This window comes from Rattus rattus, chromosome 2, assembly GCF_011064425.1.
Source record: "Rattus rattus isolate New Zealand chromosome 2, Rrattus_CSIRO_v1, whole genome shotgun sequence".
NCBI classification, from domain to species: domain Eukaryota; kingdom Metazoa; phylum Chordata; class Mammalia; order Rodentia; family Muridae; genus Rattus; species Rattus rattus.
Window position 1 is genome coordinate 13,343,567 of NC_046155.1, and position 17,218 is coordinate 13,360,784.

At 34.7% G+C, this 17,218-nt stretch overlaps 1 protein-coding gene across 1 annotated transcript; it reads right to left on the reverse strand.

Moving 5' to 3' along the window:
- Nucleotides 1-7,320: 7,320 nt before the first annotated feature.
- LOC116893708 (olfactory receptor 5B3-like) lies at nucleotides 7,321-8,247 on the reverse strand. The gene has a single exon (XM_032895425.1). It carries the CDS (start codon nucleotides 8,242-8,244, stop codon nucleotides 7,321-7,323), a length of 924 nt encoding a protein of 307 aa, XP_032751316.1. The 5' UTR covers nucleotides 8,245-8,247.
- Between the last annotated feature and the right edge of the window lie 8,971 nt (nucleotides 8,248-17,218).

A 17,218-nucleotide genomic window follows, 5' to 3' on the forward strand; every position in this document is an offset into this window, starting at 1 on the left:
CTGCAAGTGAACGATATGAAAACCAAAGTGATCTCCATGAGTTATCACAGGGGGTTTTGATTAAACTTCCATTTGAACATTCTAGGTTACTTAGATAAATTGGCCTCCATAATGGAATAGCCATCATACAGTCATTCAGAACTCAGATTAACACATTATGCTGATCTCTCTGAACAAAAGGAATCTCTTTAACACTTCATCTTATTGTTGATTGTACTATAAAGCTCCTCTTGAACTCTGCTTGTGGATTTTTGACTACACTGGACCATGAGTTTTCATGTGTATTTACTGAGGTCCAATCCTCCAAATTAGGACTTGGTAATCTCCAAATTTAATAGTATCTATTATTTAAATAAAATATTTTAAATGTTATAATTGTGTTTCTTTGAAATACAAATGTTTTTTAAATGTTTATATTCTATACTGAAATTCATTTTTAGGGTTTGAAACTTCCATACATTTGTCCAGTGAAATTTAGTCATACACACTTCCACACCTCCCTCCAACATTGCGAAGAATTACCCAGTATGTTTTCCTTCCTAATTCATATAATTTGCTATTCAATATTGTAATAAAAATCTAATTACAATACTTTAGTTTCACCCTCCAACTGCTCACATAGCACCTCTCACTTTTTCAAATTGATGGTATTCTTTTTCTTATCACCACCACCATCATTATTATCTTTGTTGTTGTTGTTGCTACTGCTGTTGCATATATGTTCATAAAACTGTCTGTGTCCATTTAATGTGTCTTTTGCTTAAGAAACTTTAGGTCAGAGCACATGACATTGAATAATCAATAAAAGCCTCATCCTCCAAAAAAGTTATTTCTCCCTCTCAGTCCTAGTTGCCTATGCTTCTTGGTCTGTAGATAAGATTGTTATGCTTTCTACTCATATGTTTATAGTTGTATAATTATTGACTGGGATAAACCTACCAACAGACATCTTCTAAAAAAAGTGGGGGTTGTTACAGATGTCCCACTAAAGGATGAACACCTCATAGTCACTTCTCAACTCTTAGTCCAGGTGGTCTCCTCTCTAATATCCTCTGTTCCATAAAATAATCATCTTTGATAAGTCGAGCCACATAATGTATGTATGTAAGGGTTATAAATAATAGTATTGTCTTTTTACTTTTTTTTGAAACACACACATTATATATGATGTATATAGTTTATTAATTAATTTTAAGAATATACTTATGTGATGTGAAACTTACCACTTAATAAAAGATCAATCTTTCATAAAATTTACTTGAAGTTTGATGTTCTGCTGGATAAATTGAATGACAGGAATTAAGTAGGCATAAGATGAGAAATGGAAACTAATTAGTATATATGAAGTAGCATTTCAGTAGAGCAAAAAATTTTCAGTGTTTATTAAATAATCTGGGTGTGCTTCCACAAGGCAATAATTATGTGTAATTCATTGTCATGATGGATGATTTTTTAATGTTTTTTTACTAGATATATTTCTTTGCCTACACTTCAAATGTTATTCCCCTTCCTACTTTCCTGTTCAAAAGCCCCCATTCCCTCCCTTCGCCCTCCCCCATACAGGTATTCCACTTATACACCCCCCTTACTGCCCCTACATATTCCCCTGCACTGGGGGTCCAAACTTGGCAGGACCAAGGGCTTCCCCTTCCCCTGGTACCCCAACAAGGCTATTCTCTACTACATATGCAATTGAAGCCCTGGGTCAGTCCATGTATAGTCTTTTGGAAGTGATTTAGTCCCTGTAAGGTCTGGTTGGTTGGCATTGTTGTTTTTATTGAGTTGGAAACTTCTTCAATTCTTTCAATACTTCCTCTAATTCTCCCCAAAGGAGTCCTAGTCTCAGTTTGGTGGTTTGCTGCTAGCATTGACCTCTGTATTGGACATGCTCTGGATGTAGCATTCAGGAGAGATCTATATCCAGTCCCTTTCAGCATGCATTTTTTAGCTTCATCAATCTTATCTAGTTTTTGGTGGATATATATATATATATATATATATATATATATATATATATATATATATATTCATTTGACACAAGTTGGGCAGGCTCTGAATGGCCATTACTTCAGTCACTGCTCTAAACTTTGCTTCCATATTCCCTCCTATGGATATTCCCCCCCCCCTTTAAAGAAGGAGTGAGAGCTCCAAATTTGGTCATCCTTCTTCTTGAGCTTACTGTGGTCTGTGGATTGCATCTTGGATAATTTGGGCTTTTTGGCTAAAATCCACTTATGAGTGAGGGAATACCAAGTGTGTTTTTCTTTGATTGGGTAACCTCACTCAGGATGATATTTTCTACTTCATTCCATTTGGCTATGCATTTCATGAAGTCATTGTTTTTGATAGCTGAGTAGTACTCCACTGTGTAGATGTACCACACATTATGAATCCATTCCTCTCTTTAAGGGCATCTGGGTTCTTTACAGCTTCTGGAAATAAGGATGCTATTAACATAGTGGGGCAAGTGTCTTTGTTGTATGTTGGAGCATCTTTTGGATATATGCCCAAGAGTGGTATAGCTGGGTACTTAGGTAGTACTATGTCCAATTTTCTGAGGAACCTCGAGACTGATTTCCAGAGTGGTTGTAACAGTTTGCAATCCCATCAACGATGGAGGAGTGTTCCTCTTTCTCCACATCCTAGCCAGCATCTGTTGTCACCTGAGATTTTTATCTTAGCCATTCTGACTGGTAGAGGTGGAATCTCAGGGTTGTTTTGATTTTCATTTCCCTGATTACTAAGGATGCTGATCATTTCTTTATTCTCTTTTTGGCCATTCAATAATGCTCAACTCGGAGTGTTTTGTTTAGCTCTGTACCCCTTTTTAAAATCCGGTTATTTGACTCTGTAGAGTCTAACTTCTTGAGTTCTTTGTATATTTTGGATATTAGCCCTCTATCAGATGTAGGATTGGTTAAGATCTTTTCCAAATCTATTGGTTGCCATTTTGTCCTAATGACAGTGCCTTTTGCTTTACAAAAGCTTTGTAGTTTTATGAGGTCCCATTTGTTGATTCTTGATCTTAGAGTTTGAGCTATTGGCATTTTGTTTAGGAAATTTTCCCTAGTGCCCATGTGTTTAAGACTTTTCCACACTTCTTCTTCTATTAGTTTGAGTGTATCTGATTTGATATGGAGGTCCTTGATTCACTTGGACTCAAGTGACCATAGATCAAGTGACTATAGGTCTGTGGTTTGATTTCTGGTCTTCAATTCTGTTCCACTGATCTATCTGCCTGTCTCTATACCAATACCATACACTTTATGCAGAAGAAATTTTATTCATTCATGAAATGCTTACTAAAATGTTACTACATAAAATGAGATATATGGAATCAAACAGAAGAGAAATTGGGAAGGAGTCTTGAACTCAGTGTCACAGTCAGAAATTTCCTAAACAGACCTCCAATGGCTAACACTTTAAGATCAAGAATTGATAAATGGGACCTCATGAAACTGGAAAGCTTCTAAAAAGCAAAGGACATAGTCAATAAGACATATCAGCACCCTACAGATAGGGAAAAAAATCTTCACTAAGCCCACATCTGATAAAGGACTAATATCCAAAACATGTAAAGAACTCAAGAAGCTTACCACCAAAAAAAAAACCCAAACAACTCAAACAAAAAATGGGGTATAGAACTAAACTGAGAATTCATAGTCGAGGAATCTTGAATGACTGAGAAGCACCTAAAGAAATGTTCAAAGTCCTTAGTGATCAGAGATATGCAAACAAAAATGACCCCAAGATCCCACCTTCCACCAGTCAGAATGGCTAAGACGAAAACCTCAGGTGACAACACATGTTGGCAAGCATGTGGAGAAATAGGAACACTCCTCCATGAATGGTGGGATTGCAAACTGTTACAACCACTCTGGAAATCAATTTGGAGGTTCCTCAAAAAATTTAGAAATAGACCTACCTAAAGACTGAGAAATACCACTCTTGGGACTATACACCAAAGATGCCCCCCACCCCGTCCCACAAAGGCACATGTTCCATTATGTTCATAGCAACTTTATTTGTGATAGCAAGAAGCTGGAAACAAGTCCGATGTCTCACAACAGAAGAATGGATACAGAAAATGTGTTTCATTTACACAATTGTTTACCACTCTGCTATTAAGAATAAGGATATCTTGAGTTTGGCAAGCAAATAGAAGGAACTGGAAAGTGACATCCTGAGTGAGGTTAACTCAGACCCAAAAGGCCATACACAGTATGTTATCAATGATAAGTGGTTATTAACCCCACAAAAAAAAACCCACAAAAAATAGTACAGAATATCCAAGATCCAGTCCACTGTATCCAGGATACAGTCTAAAAGTTTATCAAGCTGAAGAGCCCCAGTATGGACAGCTCAGATCCACTTGGGAGGAAGAAGAAAGCAACCACAATATGGGAGGGAAGGCAGAAAGGGGTGAAGGGATGGAGGTTGGCAGACAGGGGAACCTGATCTGGTATTAGGTGGAGGAAAAGGACTGAAGCCCTGAGGGCCAGCAGAAAGGGTGAAAACAGGCAACCTCTGGAGAAAGGAGATTAGGAGGACGCTCTAGAATATACCAGACACCTAGGAAGTGAAAGACCCTCATGATTCAAAGTGGCATAAGACCCTAGATGAACAGCCATACACTGAGTTAGCCCTACAGTCCTACAGGGAACATATTGAATCCTCCTCCAGCAGAAAGACAAGGCATCAAGTGATGGATGGGGTTGCTATCCCATAGCCGAAGCTCTGACCCATAATTCTTGCTGTCTGGAAGAAATGCAGGAAAAAAGGTCCAGCAACAGACCCAAAGTGTGATCCAGTTCAAGGGGAGGCCCCAAGACCTGACCATTACTGAATCTATGGGGCATTCACAAAAAGGGACCTACCATGACTGCTGTCCAAAAGACCCATCAAGCAGCTGAAAGAGTCAGATGTAGATATGTGCATGCAACCAATGAACAGAAGCTGCTGACTCCTTTCGTTGAATTAAAGAAAAGATGGAGGAAGCTAAGGAGGAGGGTATCCCTGTAGGGGGACCAGCAGTGTCAATTAACCTGGATTCTCAAGATCTCTCAGACCCTGGATCACCAACTAGGAAGAATACCCCTTCTGAGATGAGGCCTCCAACATATATACAGCAGAGGACTTCTGCATTCATTCAGAGAAGATGCACATAATCTTCAAGAGATGGAGACCCTAGGAAGTTGAGAGATTTGGTGTGGTGGGTGCTATAGGGACATCCTTCTGGATACAGAGAAAAGAGTGTGGTTGAGGGGGTATAGGATGTGGAACTTTTGGGGAGAAGACCTGGAGGGGAATAGATCTGGAATGAAAAAAATTAATTAATTAATTAATTAGTTTAATTAAAAAGAACAAAGACAAAAAATAAATAAAAAAGTTACTACTACAGAGACATCTGATAAAATGTTAACTATCATTAACTTTATGAGTATATGTTAATTATACATAAGTTTCCTTATAACAACTTTATGCAAATCAAATTGTATTTATAAGCTTTTGTCTAATTTATTCCTATCACCATCTGGTGTGTGTGTGTGTGTGTGTGTGTGTGAGTGTGTGTGTGTGCACATTTGTGTGTGCACATGCATGTGCATGCAGGTAAGTGTGTGTATGGTCATGTGGGTGTACAAGTAGAAATATATTTGAACGATATATTTGAAGAAAATAATTTCTTCTCCCATGAAATTTGTATTCCACATTTGAAAGATGGACAACATCAAAAATGTGCATAGTCAGTGAACAGTGACAAAACTAACTAGAATAATATAGGATGGCAGTTTATGCAATGAGTTCAGCATAACCCTTTTATGAAGGTTGGAAGAAGGGTCCTATGACAGAGGAACAAAGTGCAGAGATACTGAAGCAAGATAATAATTGTAGCCCTAAGAAAAAGCAATGATTTTCCTGGAAATAAGGCAGAAAAGAATGCAACTCATCTAATGTAGGAAATGAATGACTGTTTCAGACATGAGAGTATGCATTACTACTTTGATATAAATAATCTAGAATATTTAGTAATAGATGAAAATATTAACTTCCAAACTATTACATTTCTGGCTATTCTGACAAATTATCATTCTGAAAATTAAAATAAAAAGATATGTTTAAGCAGAAATGTCAGATGAGAGATGTCAGTGTAGGACATATTTCAGTAAAAGATACAAAAGAAGACACTTTGTTATTTAATAATGCATATTTTGATACTGGACTCCTAGAATGTCTGTAAAATAAATAAATAATATACAACTTTTCCATCATTATATTCAAATTTGAAATTAAATTATTGACTATAAAAACTGATAGATATTTTCTGGGCTTTCTATTGAAACATAAATGCAAAAATAGAATATGTGTTCACACATGTATTTTTGAAGCATAAATATATTATGGGTATGGTTTTATGTGATAGTGGTGTATAGAAAACTCCCAATATATTGGCCAAAGTCTAGGGAGTATATTCAGTCTGAATTTGGCATCCTAAGCAAGGGAGGGAATGAACGGACTAATGACAATCTTGAAGCTCAAATAGAAATTCTCACATCAAAGATTGAGAGAAGACATATGCCATAGTTAAAGGAGGAAAGAAAGGGAAAGAAAACAGAGAGTTGGAAGAGTGAAAGAAAAGAGGAGGAAGGAAGCATGGAGAGAGTGCGAGACAGGAGAGAGAGAGAGAGATTCAGCCACACACAGAGTGTGAGGAAGAACTAGAACTTTCACTGATTTCTGTTCTCTTCAGTAAAGCCAAATTGGATGAGAAATTGGCCACAAATATTGAGGGCAAATCATTATAAATCCTCTGCTGTGAGTAGAAGATATTTTTGAGAACCAGTCTTAGACATAAATAACCACATGTCTTATGAATTACCTGGATTTATCGGAGTCAATTCAAATCAGTGATAACAATAACCTCCAGAGAAGCCATGTTTCATTTAACTCTGAAAAATTTTCTGACATCCTCAAGTTTCATTCACTGTAGAATGCCCATGTGCACATCTTCTCTTTAAAAGACTCTGTCTACACTTATGTACTCTGTATTAATATCTTATTGCCAAATGCCAGAAAAAAATAAGTGAATTAATCAATATCCTGATTGAAAATTTATGTAAGCAACTCCTGAGTATTTCAGGCATTCTCATTCAGATAAGTATTTCTGGACATAACATTTCCTGTTTCTTGGTTTCTGTAAAACAATGTTTTCTATAACTTGTACAAAAGGTGGATTTTAAACATAACCCAATAACTAGACAATATCACAAATAATGAACCCAAGTATCATGAGTCTCTGAAGTGAGAAATCAGTCATAAAAATCATGTTGTCTCTAAAATGATCTTTTTGAATGCACTCTTAACCTCTTTATTCCTCAGGCTATAGACCAGAGGGTTCAGCATGGGGATGACCATGGTATAGAACACTGAGGCAATTTTATCTGTGTCCATGGAGTGACTGGAGCTCGGCTGTACATACATAAAAATACTAGTTCCATAGAAAATGGAGACGGCAGTGAAGTGGGAGGCACAGGTGGATATAGCCTTGTGGTGGCCTTCAGCTGATTGCATCTTTAGGATGGTGACAAAAATGAACATGTAAGATATCCAAATAACTATAAAGGCAAAAAATATGTGGAAGCTTACTATGTAGACAAGAACCAACTCACTGGCATGTCTGTCAGAACAAGAGAGAACCATAACTGCTGGAATATCACAGAAAAAGTGATGAACAACATTAGACTCACAGAAATAGAGCTGGAACGTATCTCCAATGTGGATGGAGGCATTCAGGAAACCAGTGACATAAGATCCAATGATCAGCCATGTACACATACTTGTAGTCATGGTGGTGGTATAATGTAGTGGTTTACACACTGCTGCATACCGATCATAGGCCATTGAGGCCAACAGATAATTCTCCACAGTAATAAATGCTGCAAAAAAGAACATCTGAGCAGCACAGTCATTGTAGGAAATGACCTTGTCTCCTACAAGAAAACCAGATATGACTTTTGGAGTGACTGCTGAAGAGTAACAAAAGTCTACCAGAGATAAGTTACCTAGAAAAAAGTACATGGGCGTGTGGAGCCGTGAGTCCATGAGAATCAACAGGATCATCCCCAGGTTTCCCACCAGAGTGATTGTGTAAATGAAAAGAAATGTAATGAAGAGTGGGATCTGTAGGTGTGGGTCATCAGTGAGTCCCAGAAGGAGGAACTCTGTCACTTCTGTCCTATTCTCCATGCTGAACAATCTATACAGCACTAAAAAATTAAAAAATTAAAAAGTACAGTCTGATAAAGAAATGAAATTGTAATTCAAAGGTATGAAGGTGGTATCATTCTGTGACTATAGTTAAAATTATATCAAGATTTTCCAAAATATAAGTAAACTTGAAAACAGAGGACAATGTATTAGCACAGCACCATATGTGAATCATATACCAAAATTTAACATTTATGAATTTGAAAACAGACATATGAACAATGTCATAATTTGATAAAAATGATTAGTGTAGCTGAACCTATTTGATAGCCCATTTCTCCTAATTGCAGTTAAACCCCACATTTCAATTGGCTTACCTGTCAAAAATTGCAATGGATTTTTTTTTTAAGATCGTGGGTAACATTTTATTGGCTTTTATGACCTACAAGGAATAAAGGGCTTATTTTTTCTTCCATTTTTATTAAACTGGTTATTTCTTATTTACATTTCAAATGTTATTTCCTTTCCCAGTTTCCTGTCCATCAGCCCCCTAACTCCTCTCCCTTCCCTTTGATGTGGGTTTTCCCCTCCCCATCCACCACCCATTACTGCTTATTGTACCCTCATAAAACCCATTCACTAATGATTCTTTTTACATTCATATATATTAATCAACACAAGAAAGAGTGCAATTCATTAATAGTGGCATGATTCTTAGTTGCAATCTTGTTTATGTAATTATATGTAAGTTAAACTCAACCTGAATAATTCTTATGTGGGTCTAAAGTAGATTTAAGTTAAATCAAATTTAAACCTTAGACTTAATTCCAGCATTTAGCAAATAACTTGGTGATCAAGTCAACATGACATTCACAATAATTTTAATGTCATATGGACATGTCACCAAATAAATATAATCCTGAAGAATTACATGAGTCCTCTTTTAATAACAATTTATGATTCTTATTTGATTTCTGACTTTTTCTAAATTAGTTCATTTTATTACTTATGCATTCATACATATGATTTGTGATTATAAACTGAGGTTAAAGATGAGTTTAAATACTGAATGGTATCACATTTCAATACATAACTAAATACGAAGTTATCTCATAGATTATGAGAGTAATTTAAGCAGAAGAGGCAAATTTAATTGATATATATCCTGAGGTATATGCAGCATGGAATTCAGGTCTTTATAGCAGATATCTGACATTTATCTCTCAACATCATATTTCCATCTGAAATTTGAAGATTAAAAATGAGACTTACTTTTAGTTAGCTCTGTGAGAATAAAATAGTATATAATACAATGTTGACATTTGAGTGTTTGCTACAGATGACTAATACTGTCATGTTGCTATTACAATAGGATACATCAAAAACTACCACATTTTGAACAAGGTTAATTCTAGCAATGCAGAGGTTCATTTGTCATGAATGATATGTTGACATTGCCAAGCCCAATTTTTCTTCTCTTAGAATATGGTATCATTGCATTTTCCAGAAAATATGTTGCCTTGTTACAAGCAGATAACTTCTTCTGAGATTTATGTGAGCAACTTACTTTGAAAAAAAATTCTTCAATGAAATGCTCATATTCATTTGATCAAAAAGTTCATTACTGTTAATCTTCAATTTTTCTTTTGTTACTGTCAAATCACAGTCAAATATCATGGATTCTGAGAGTTGAAAAAGTCCCACATTATTGGCAGAATTTAGTACTTATACCAACAGTGTTGACACATTCCATCTATTCAAATATTGATTTGAACTTTTCTAGTGCAGTAACCATGTTTATTATTTCTTTATTTGAATTCCAGCTATGTAATATTTTAAAATTATAGAGGCAGTATAACACATATTCAAGATGATTGGTTAAAATGAGGATGGGTGTTTTTCTTTCTCTTTCTCTCTCTCTCCCTCTTCCTCCCCTCTCTCAGTCTCTGTCTCCCTATTTCTCTGCCTCTATATGTCTCTCGCTGTTTTTTTCCAACTTTCAATGATATTCAAATGTACACTACACAAGAGACACTAGTCAATCAAAATATAATTTCTTTCACTTTTATTCATATTTTACGATGCTTGACTTAAAACTGAATCTCAGAAGAACCGATGATAGAAACTGTCACATTTTTGCATCATTCTTACCTCTGTTTCCTAATAAGTCTTTTTGAAATCATCTCTTTCTTTCTTCAAACAACAATTAAGAATCATCCCAATACTGTTGCATAAATTATACTTCTTACTTGAATAATCTTGGAACGTGAAGGTAGTATGCTACTTAGCTATGAGAAAAAGAATATTCAATTTAGAAAATGGTTTTGAAGTCATAAATACAGCTATATTATATTTAGTAAATATTGCTAGATAATATTTCCTAGGAATGGATTAAAAATACTCTGTAAAGCAGAGAAGTGTTGGGGAGATATCAACAGTGGCCAAATTTTTAAATATAACCCACATTTCTTTCCTTGGAAGAGTTATTTACCTCCTTATTGCTTATAAAATATACATTATTTTTCTCTCACAATTTAAAACTTCTCTGAAAATAATAAATAAAAGAAGGCTGCAATATATTATACAAAGATGTTATCATTAAAGAGTATTTAATTTTTTCTATTGGATCTCTTTGCTCACCATGATTGAAGCTTAACAGCAAATCATGAGGTCAGGAAAAGGCATTTGTGTACTCACAATGATTAATGTTCAGATAAATAGAGGATGTACAATAGAAAATCATGCTTTCCTTATAAAACACATAATGTTGAGTCACTTTGGGTAATACATGGAAAACTGAAATAATTACAGAGAGTTGGATGTCTCTAGAGATTTCCCTCCTGAGAATATGTAACTCATACATCCACACATTCTACAAAAGAGGCAATTAATTTGCCTCTGGTTCTCAAAATAACTATTGTCTTTTTAAAATAATATGCCTTCTTCACTATATCGGTAAAAACATTAAAATGTATACCCTAATGCATTATACCATAAGATATTCTGCACATTTCTGATATCCCTTCATCCTATTGTCTTTACACTCTTGACACCACTAGTCAATTCTCAATTTCCGTGAGATCCAACTTTCAGGGTCACATATAAATGAATGAATTCAGTCAGTAATTTTCAGTCTACTCGTCCTTATCACAAAGACCTCTGTTTCATCCATGTCATTGCATATGGAAGTTCATTTGGTTAAGCATGAAGAGGGTTCCATGATGTTCACACACCACATTTTCTTTATCCTATCAGCAACTGAAAAATGATGTGGATGTTTGCTTTTCCTAGCCTGTGCAGGGAACTACAGGGAACATTGTCTAAGATGTATCTTATGCATATGTATTTCACTTTCTTTAAATTATGTTTAAAATTGGAGTGTCTAATTCATTATAGGGTGTCATCAAGTAAAAATTTATTCCAAGAAGTATAGTGTACATTTTTTATATTTCTTTAAAGAGTGTTAATAACATTTTCATAGAAATTAAAATTTGAAGACTATATATTGGTTCAGAGATTTTAACAAAGCCTATTATTATTTCATTTTGTGCAAACAAGGTGTGTTTCCATTTCATTGAGTCCACTTCTCAAGTTTTGTCGTTCATTATAAAAATGTTCACTACTATGAGTAAACTTATTTTCTTGATTTCAATTTCAGATAATCCACTATTGTTACATACGCGTGTGACTGATGTTACATGCTGAGTTTGCAACTTTACTGATTTTCTTTATCAGCTGTTATAGCTTGCTGATTGATGAAGGCTTAAGAAATATTGTACTATATAAAATTATACATTGTGATAACACTAATATTTATATGTTTTTTTCTACTTTACCCGAATCCAGACACCAATAGACATTCAGTCTTGACACTGCCTAGACCACAACTTTGTTGTGCTACCCCTGAGGAAGTATTCTCCAAAGAGTTCAGATCAATGAAGCTAGTCTGGTCTGTAATGACAACTGATTTTCTAAAACCTCATAGCCAGAAAACACTTATTTACAAAATATCATATAAATACCCTAATAGATCTTTGCTTCCATCTATAATATTATAAGCCAGACATGCAGCTTCTGTATTTTTTCAGCTTCTTATTTTAAAGTTTCTTTCTTTTTTAATTGAAAAGTGTTCACACATAATATATTCTGATAAGGTTTTTCTCTTCAAACTCTTCCCTGATCCTTCATCACTTCCCCAACTAAACAATCCCATATCCTTCCTTTCTCTCTTTAAAAAAAAAGAAACAATCAAGAAAACAAATAAATAAACAAACACACCTTTATAATGTATAAAAAGAGAAGACAAAATATACAACAAAAAAGGAGAGAAAAGAAAAGAAGACAAAAGATGACACCAAAAGGCTTCACATATACCATCGAGTTTACTTAGAGTTGGTCAACTGTTCCTGGGCCTAAGACCTATAGTGAAGAGTGGATAGAGACTGCCCTGGAGAAAACTAAAACTATTTTGTTTCTTTTACAATGGTCCTGTGTTCACTTCCCCTAATCAATATTGGGACATTATCTGGCTCAACATTGTACAGGCCTTATATACAATGTCTGTCTCTGTGAGTTCATGTGTGTATCATTCATTTTGTATCTGTTAGACACTGTTTCCTATGAGTGATCTATTACTTCTGTCTCTTTAAATCTTTCTGAATCCTTGAGAGAAGGTATTAGAGAAAGACATCATACTTAGTACTGAGTACTCTAAAGTCTCTCACTTTCTGTACATTGTCCAGCTATGGGTCTCTGTGTTAGTTATAATCCACTGTAATAAGTCTCCCTAAAGATGACTGAGCCAGGCACTGATTGGTGTCATTCTGATTCACTACATTATTATGTACTTCTAGGAAAATGATAGTACTAAGTTTTCTCCTGGGCTGATGGCCTATTAAGTCTCAATATCTTGGCCTCCCAGCAGTATCAAACATTGGTTTTATCTCATAGAGCAGGCTGTAAACCCAATAATAAAAGTAGTAAGTTGCTATCATGGTTGTACTATTATTGCAACAACGAATATCACAGTGAAGTCACCACTGCAGGTAGCAGAGATTACAGCTGGATTAATGATTACATATTTTATCTGATAACAAGGATTGCCTCTATCAGTACAATGATAATAATAAGGTTATAAAGTATTGTTGGGAATCAGCTTCATTTCTCCATGTGCAATGAGCTATATAAGTTTTGTTGGATACCTTGCCAAAATCAATTTAAAGACTCAATACAATTTCCATGAAGATCCCAACACAATTCTTTACAGTCAACGTTAGAATAATTTTCTACTTCCTATGGAAAAAGAAAAACCCATACAAGGTAAAACAATGCTGTACAATAAAAGAACTTCTGTGGGTTTCAGCATTCTTGAACTATAGCTGTGTTACGTGGCAATAGTAATAAAATTGCATGTTATTGGTGTATAAAACGACAGGTTGATGGACAAATCAAAGCAAAGACCCAGAAATAAAACTACAGCTTATGAACATTTGATTTTTGACAATGAAGCAAAAACAGACATGAATGAAAGAACTAGGAAGACCCTGGATCTACACCAAAATATTGAGACTCTGATGAATTATGTTGGGGTGATAGAATGAATTTCTGTCAACAGACTGCCTCAGAAATCAGCATATAATGACAGATAGGAAGGGTAATGACAATCTCCTACCAGATTTCTAGTCCAGTGTGGCCACTGTGGAAAAGTGTTATGGGGAAATCTGAAGTTAACACAAAATAGTGTAGACACAAAGGCTGAGCTGGGTCTGTACCAAAAATCTAATTCCCTCAAAAGCAGTGGCAGTAAAGGACTGTTCCCATAAGCAGGATCCTACTTGTTCACACTCCTATTCTTTAGTGTAAGAAAGGAAGGATAATGAAAATTACTTATCTAAATAGCAGCCTAAAAATAATCTACTTGAGTTACAGCATGATATGGCCTTCTCTCAAGCTCTTATCCTACAAACTCCAATAGAAAAGTCATCAAACCCAAAGCATTCAATTGTTTTACTTACCCTAAATTTCAAAATCTTCTTCAGTCCTTTCCAAAACAGCATGGTCATGTCCACCAGAGCAATACCCCAATGAACCTGATACCAATGGCTATTCTATCTAATTTTATTACTACCAGGTGCTAATGAAGATCATCATTTAAGGATCTGGAGGAGAAAATGGTTACCCCATCTCACAGATTACACTCCTTTGAGAAGGAAAGTCAGATCTATTTGTACGTGATTCTAAAACACTTTATATAAGGAAATTTGTTGGTTATTCATAATGTTGCTGACAAAGGTTCAAAACAAAAGACAGTCTTAGATGTTTGAATTATTAGCATAAGCCATGAGTAAGTTATCTCAAAGCATCAAAGTTTCTTCTGAAAGATATTCTTATGCCCTGTTGCAAAACTGCCAAGATTGCTGAAGTAGTCAGTACCATGAATGACTGCCTTAAAATGTAGATGAAATGCCCAGTCTATGTTTACTAGATAAGGTACAGTATTAATTTTTAAACAGATCTCTGAAAGTTGGAATGGAACTATTGGAAGCTTCTTTTATGAAGATGAAGACACTAATCACCTTCATTCTAGTGAGATATCCTTATTGTTTGTAAAATTACTTTCTATAAGTGGTAGAATCAATCTCTATATGCTACCTAGATTTCCCACAAGAACTTTACCCAAATTACAGTAATTGTATTCATGTTGTTCAATAAAGCTTTTAAGACCAAAGCAAACAATGCTTGAGCATGGGAGATCTTTCCATTTTCTGATAACTACTTCATTTTCTTTCTTGAGAGACTTGAAGTCCTGTCATACGTATCTTTTACTTGTCTGGTTAGAGTTACACAAAGCAGAAGGAGGAGGGCAAGCCTGTAGAAGGACAAGCAGTCTCAATTAACATGAACCCCCAAGATCTTTCAGACACTGGATCACTAACATGGCAGCATATTCCAGTTCATATGAGACCCCAACACATATACAGCAAAGAACTGCCAGGCAGGTCTGTGTTCAGTCAGAGAAGATGCACTAAACCCTCAAGATAATGGAGGCCCAGGAAATGGGGAAGTCTGGTAGGTTGGGGGTAGGGGGTGGGGACATCCTAATGGTGACAGGGTGTATTGGGAAGACATGGGATGTGGAACAGTCACAAGGTGGACAGAGAAGTGGATAAAATCTGGTATATAAAAAACATTTTAAAAAACATTGTAATTGTTAAATATATTAAAGAGATTTGTAGAATTTGGAGAAATAATTGGTACTTTTTCTCAATTGAAACTAATTTAAAATAACATTCTCATTATGCTTTAACGGTTAAATATAAGCTTTTATAGAGGTCTGGAGATAGTGGAAAACATGGTCTACCCTTGCATACTGAAGAAGCTGTTAAGTCACTAACTCATCTAATGCTTATTTCCTAAGTTCCAAACTACATGTTTGGAAAGATTACACTTAAGAGATGGCATAAATGAATTTATTCACATGGCCCTTAAAGAGCCATTGGAAAATTGTGGTAAAGACTTAGGAGAAGTTACTACAACTACATTTACCTGGGAAAATAATGAAAAGCAATTCAATAGTCATAGAATTTGCAGAAGTTGGTGCCTCTGTTGAAATCTTAAAAGAATGGGTATGTAATTTTGCTGCAAAATATTTAGATCATCATCTTAACCTCTAAAAATAACAATGGCTCTTAGAATTTAAAAGAGATTTATTAACTTTATTTAATGAATTGTTGACTCAAGTTACAGGTACTCTGTGAGCTATGGTTGAATTGTTCTAGCAATCAACACATATTTGGGTATTGAGTTTGACGACATATTGATAGCATTTTTCCATACTTGTCAATAAATATTTAGTGAAGTTTTTCTTCCTGAAAGTGCTCCAACATTGTCCTGTTTGACCTGCAGTATCAGCTTTGACATTTGAGTGATTATAACTCAGGGAACTTAGTATTATCTTCATGTAAATATACATATACATATATATATGCCATTATATTATATACATACATATGCCATAATGTTTTGCAAAATATTCTTACTAATGAAAATATAGAAACTGCAATAGAATTAGAACTAAGGCATATAATGGCAGATTGTAGAAAATAATGTGAGATAAATAGTCTTCAATATAAATCAATTTTCTGGAAGCACAATGATATGGGACATGTTGACATAGTTCTTCTAAGAAAAAGGAGAAATGTTTTATTGGACCTTTCTTATACAGCAAAATATTACATGACACCTATGTTTCCTCTTGGGGTTTTGGAAGCAATATATTCTTCATTTAGATTTATTATCTGGGACCATTAGACAAAGGATATGAAATTTATATTTCTAAGTAGAGTCCAGAACAATAGATTGATCTACATAGTAGAATATACAATATAGCATTCATAGCAGCAATAAGATAACAGTAAACAATACAAATTACTGAGTATATGGACAAAAACTAACTTCAGAAAAGAGAAACAAGTGTAAAAATTGATAAGTTAGCCATGAAATCTTTAAAATATAATTTCAGAAATAAAAAATTTCAATGGAAAATTTTCCCAACACATAGCCCATACTATTATCTGATTATAAAGAAAAACATAACCTAACTTTTCGTGTAAGAGTCTAATGGATGCTGCAACAAATCACCAAATGGACCAAAGAAGCACCAAAATGGACATCCTTACATGTGCATTTCAATGTGGATTCAAAATCCAGTCAAGATGTTATTAACTAGTACCATATACAAGAAAAAGAACATTAAAAGTAGATAATTAAATGTATCAATAATGGTAAAAGTATTTTTGACTAACCAAAACAAAAATTCAAAATTATACTAATTCCTATATTGTGCTTTTAAACATACTGTTGCTTCATTTGCAGGACAAAAAAATAAGCATAGGCAAGTATAAGCAGATTATGAACTAGATTATAATCTTAAAATATAATCTACTATATGCAGAAGATGTCATAAAAATTTTAATATTACATCACAAAGTATTTCATGTTATTTTCATAATGA

Coding starts and splice junctions, on each gene's coding strand:
- LOC116893708 (XM_032895425.1), bottom strand. CDS start 8,244: ATGGAGAATAGGACAGAAGTGACAGAGTTCCTCCTTCTGGGACTCACT.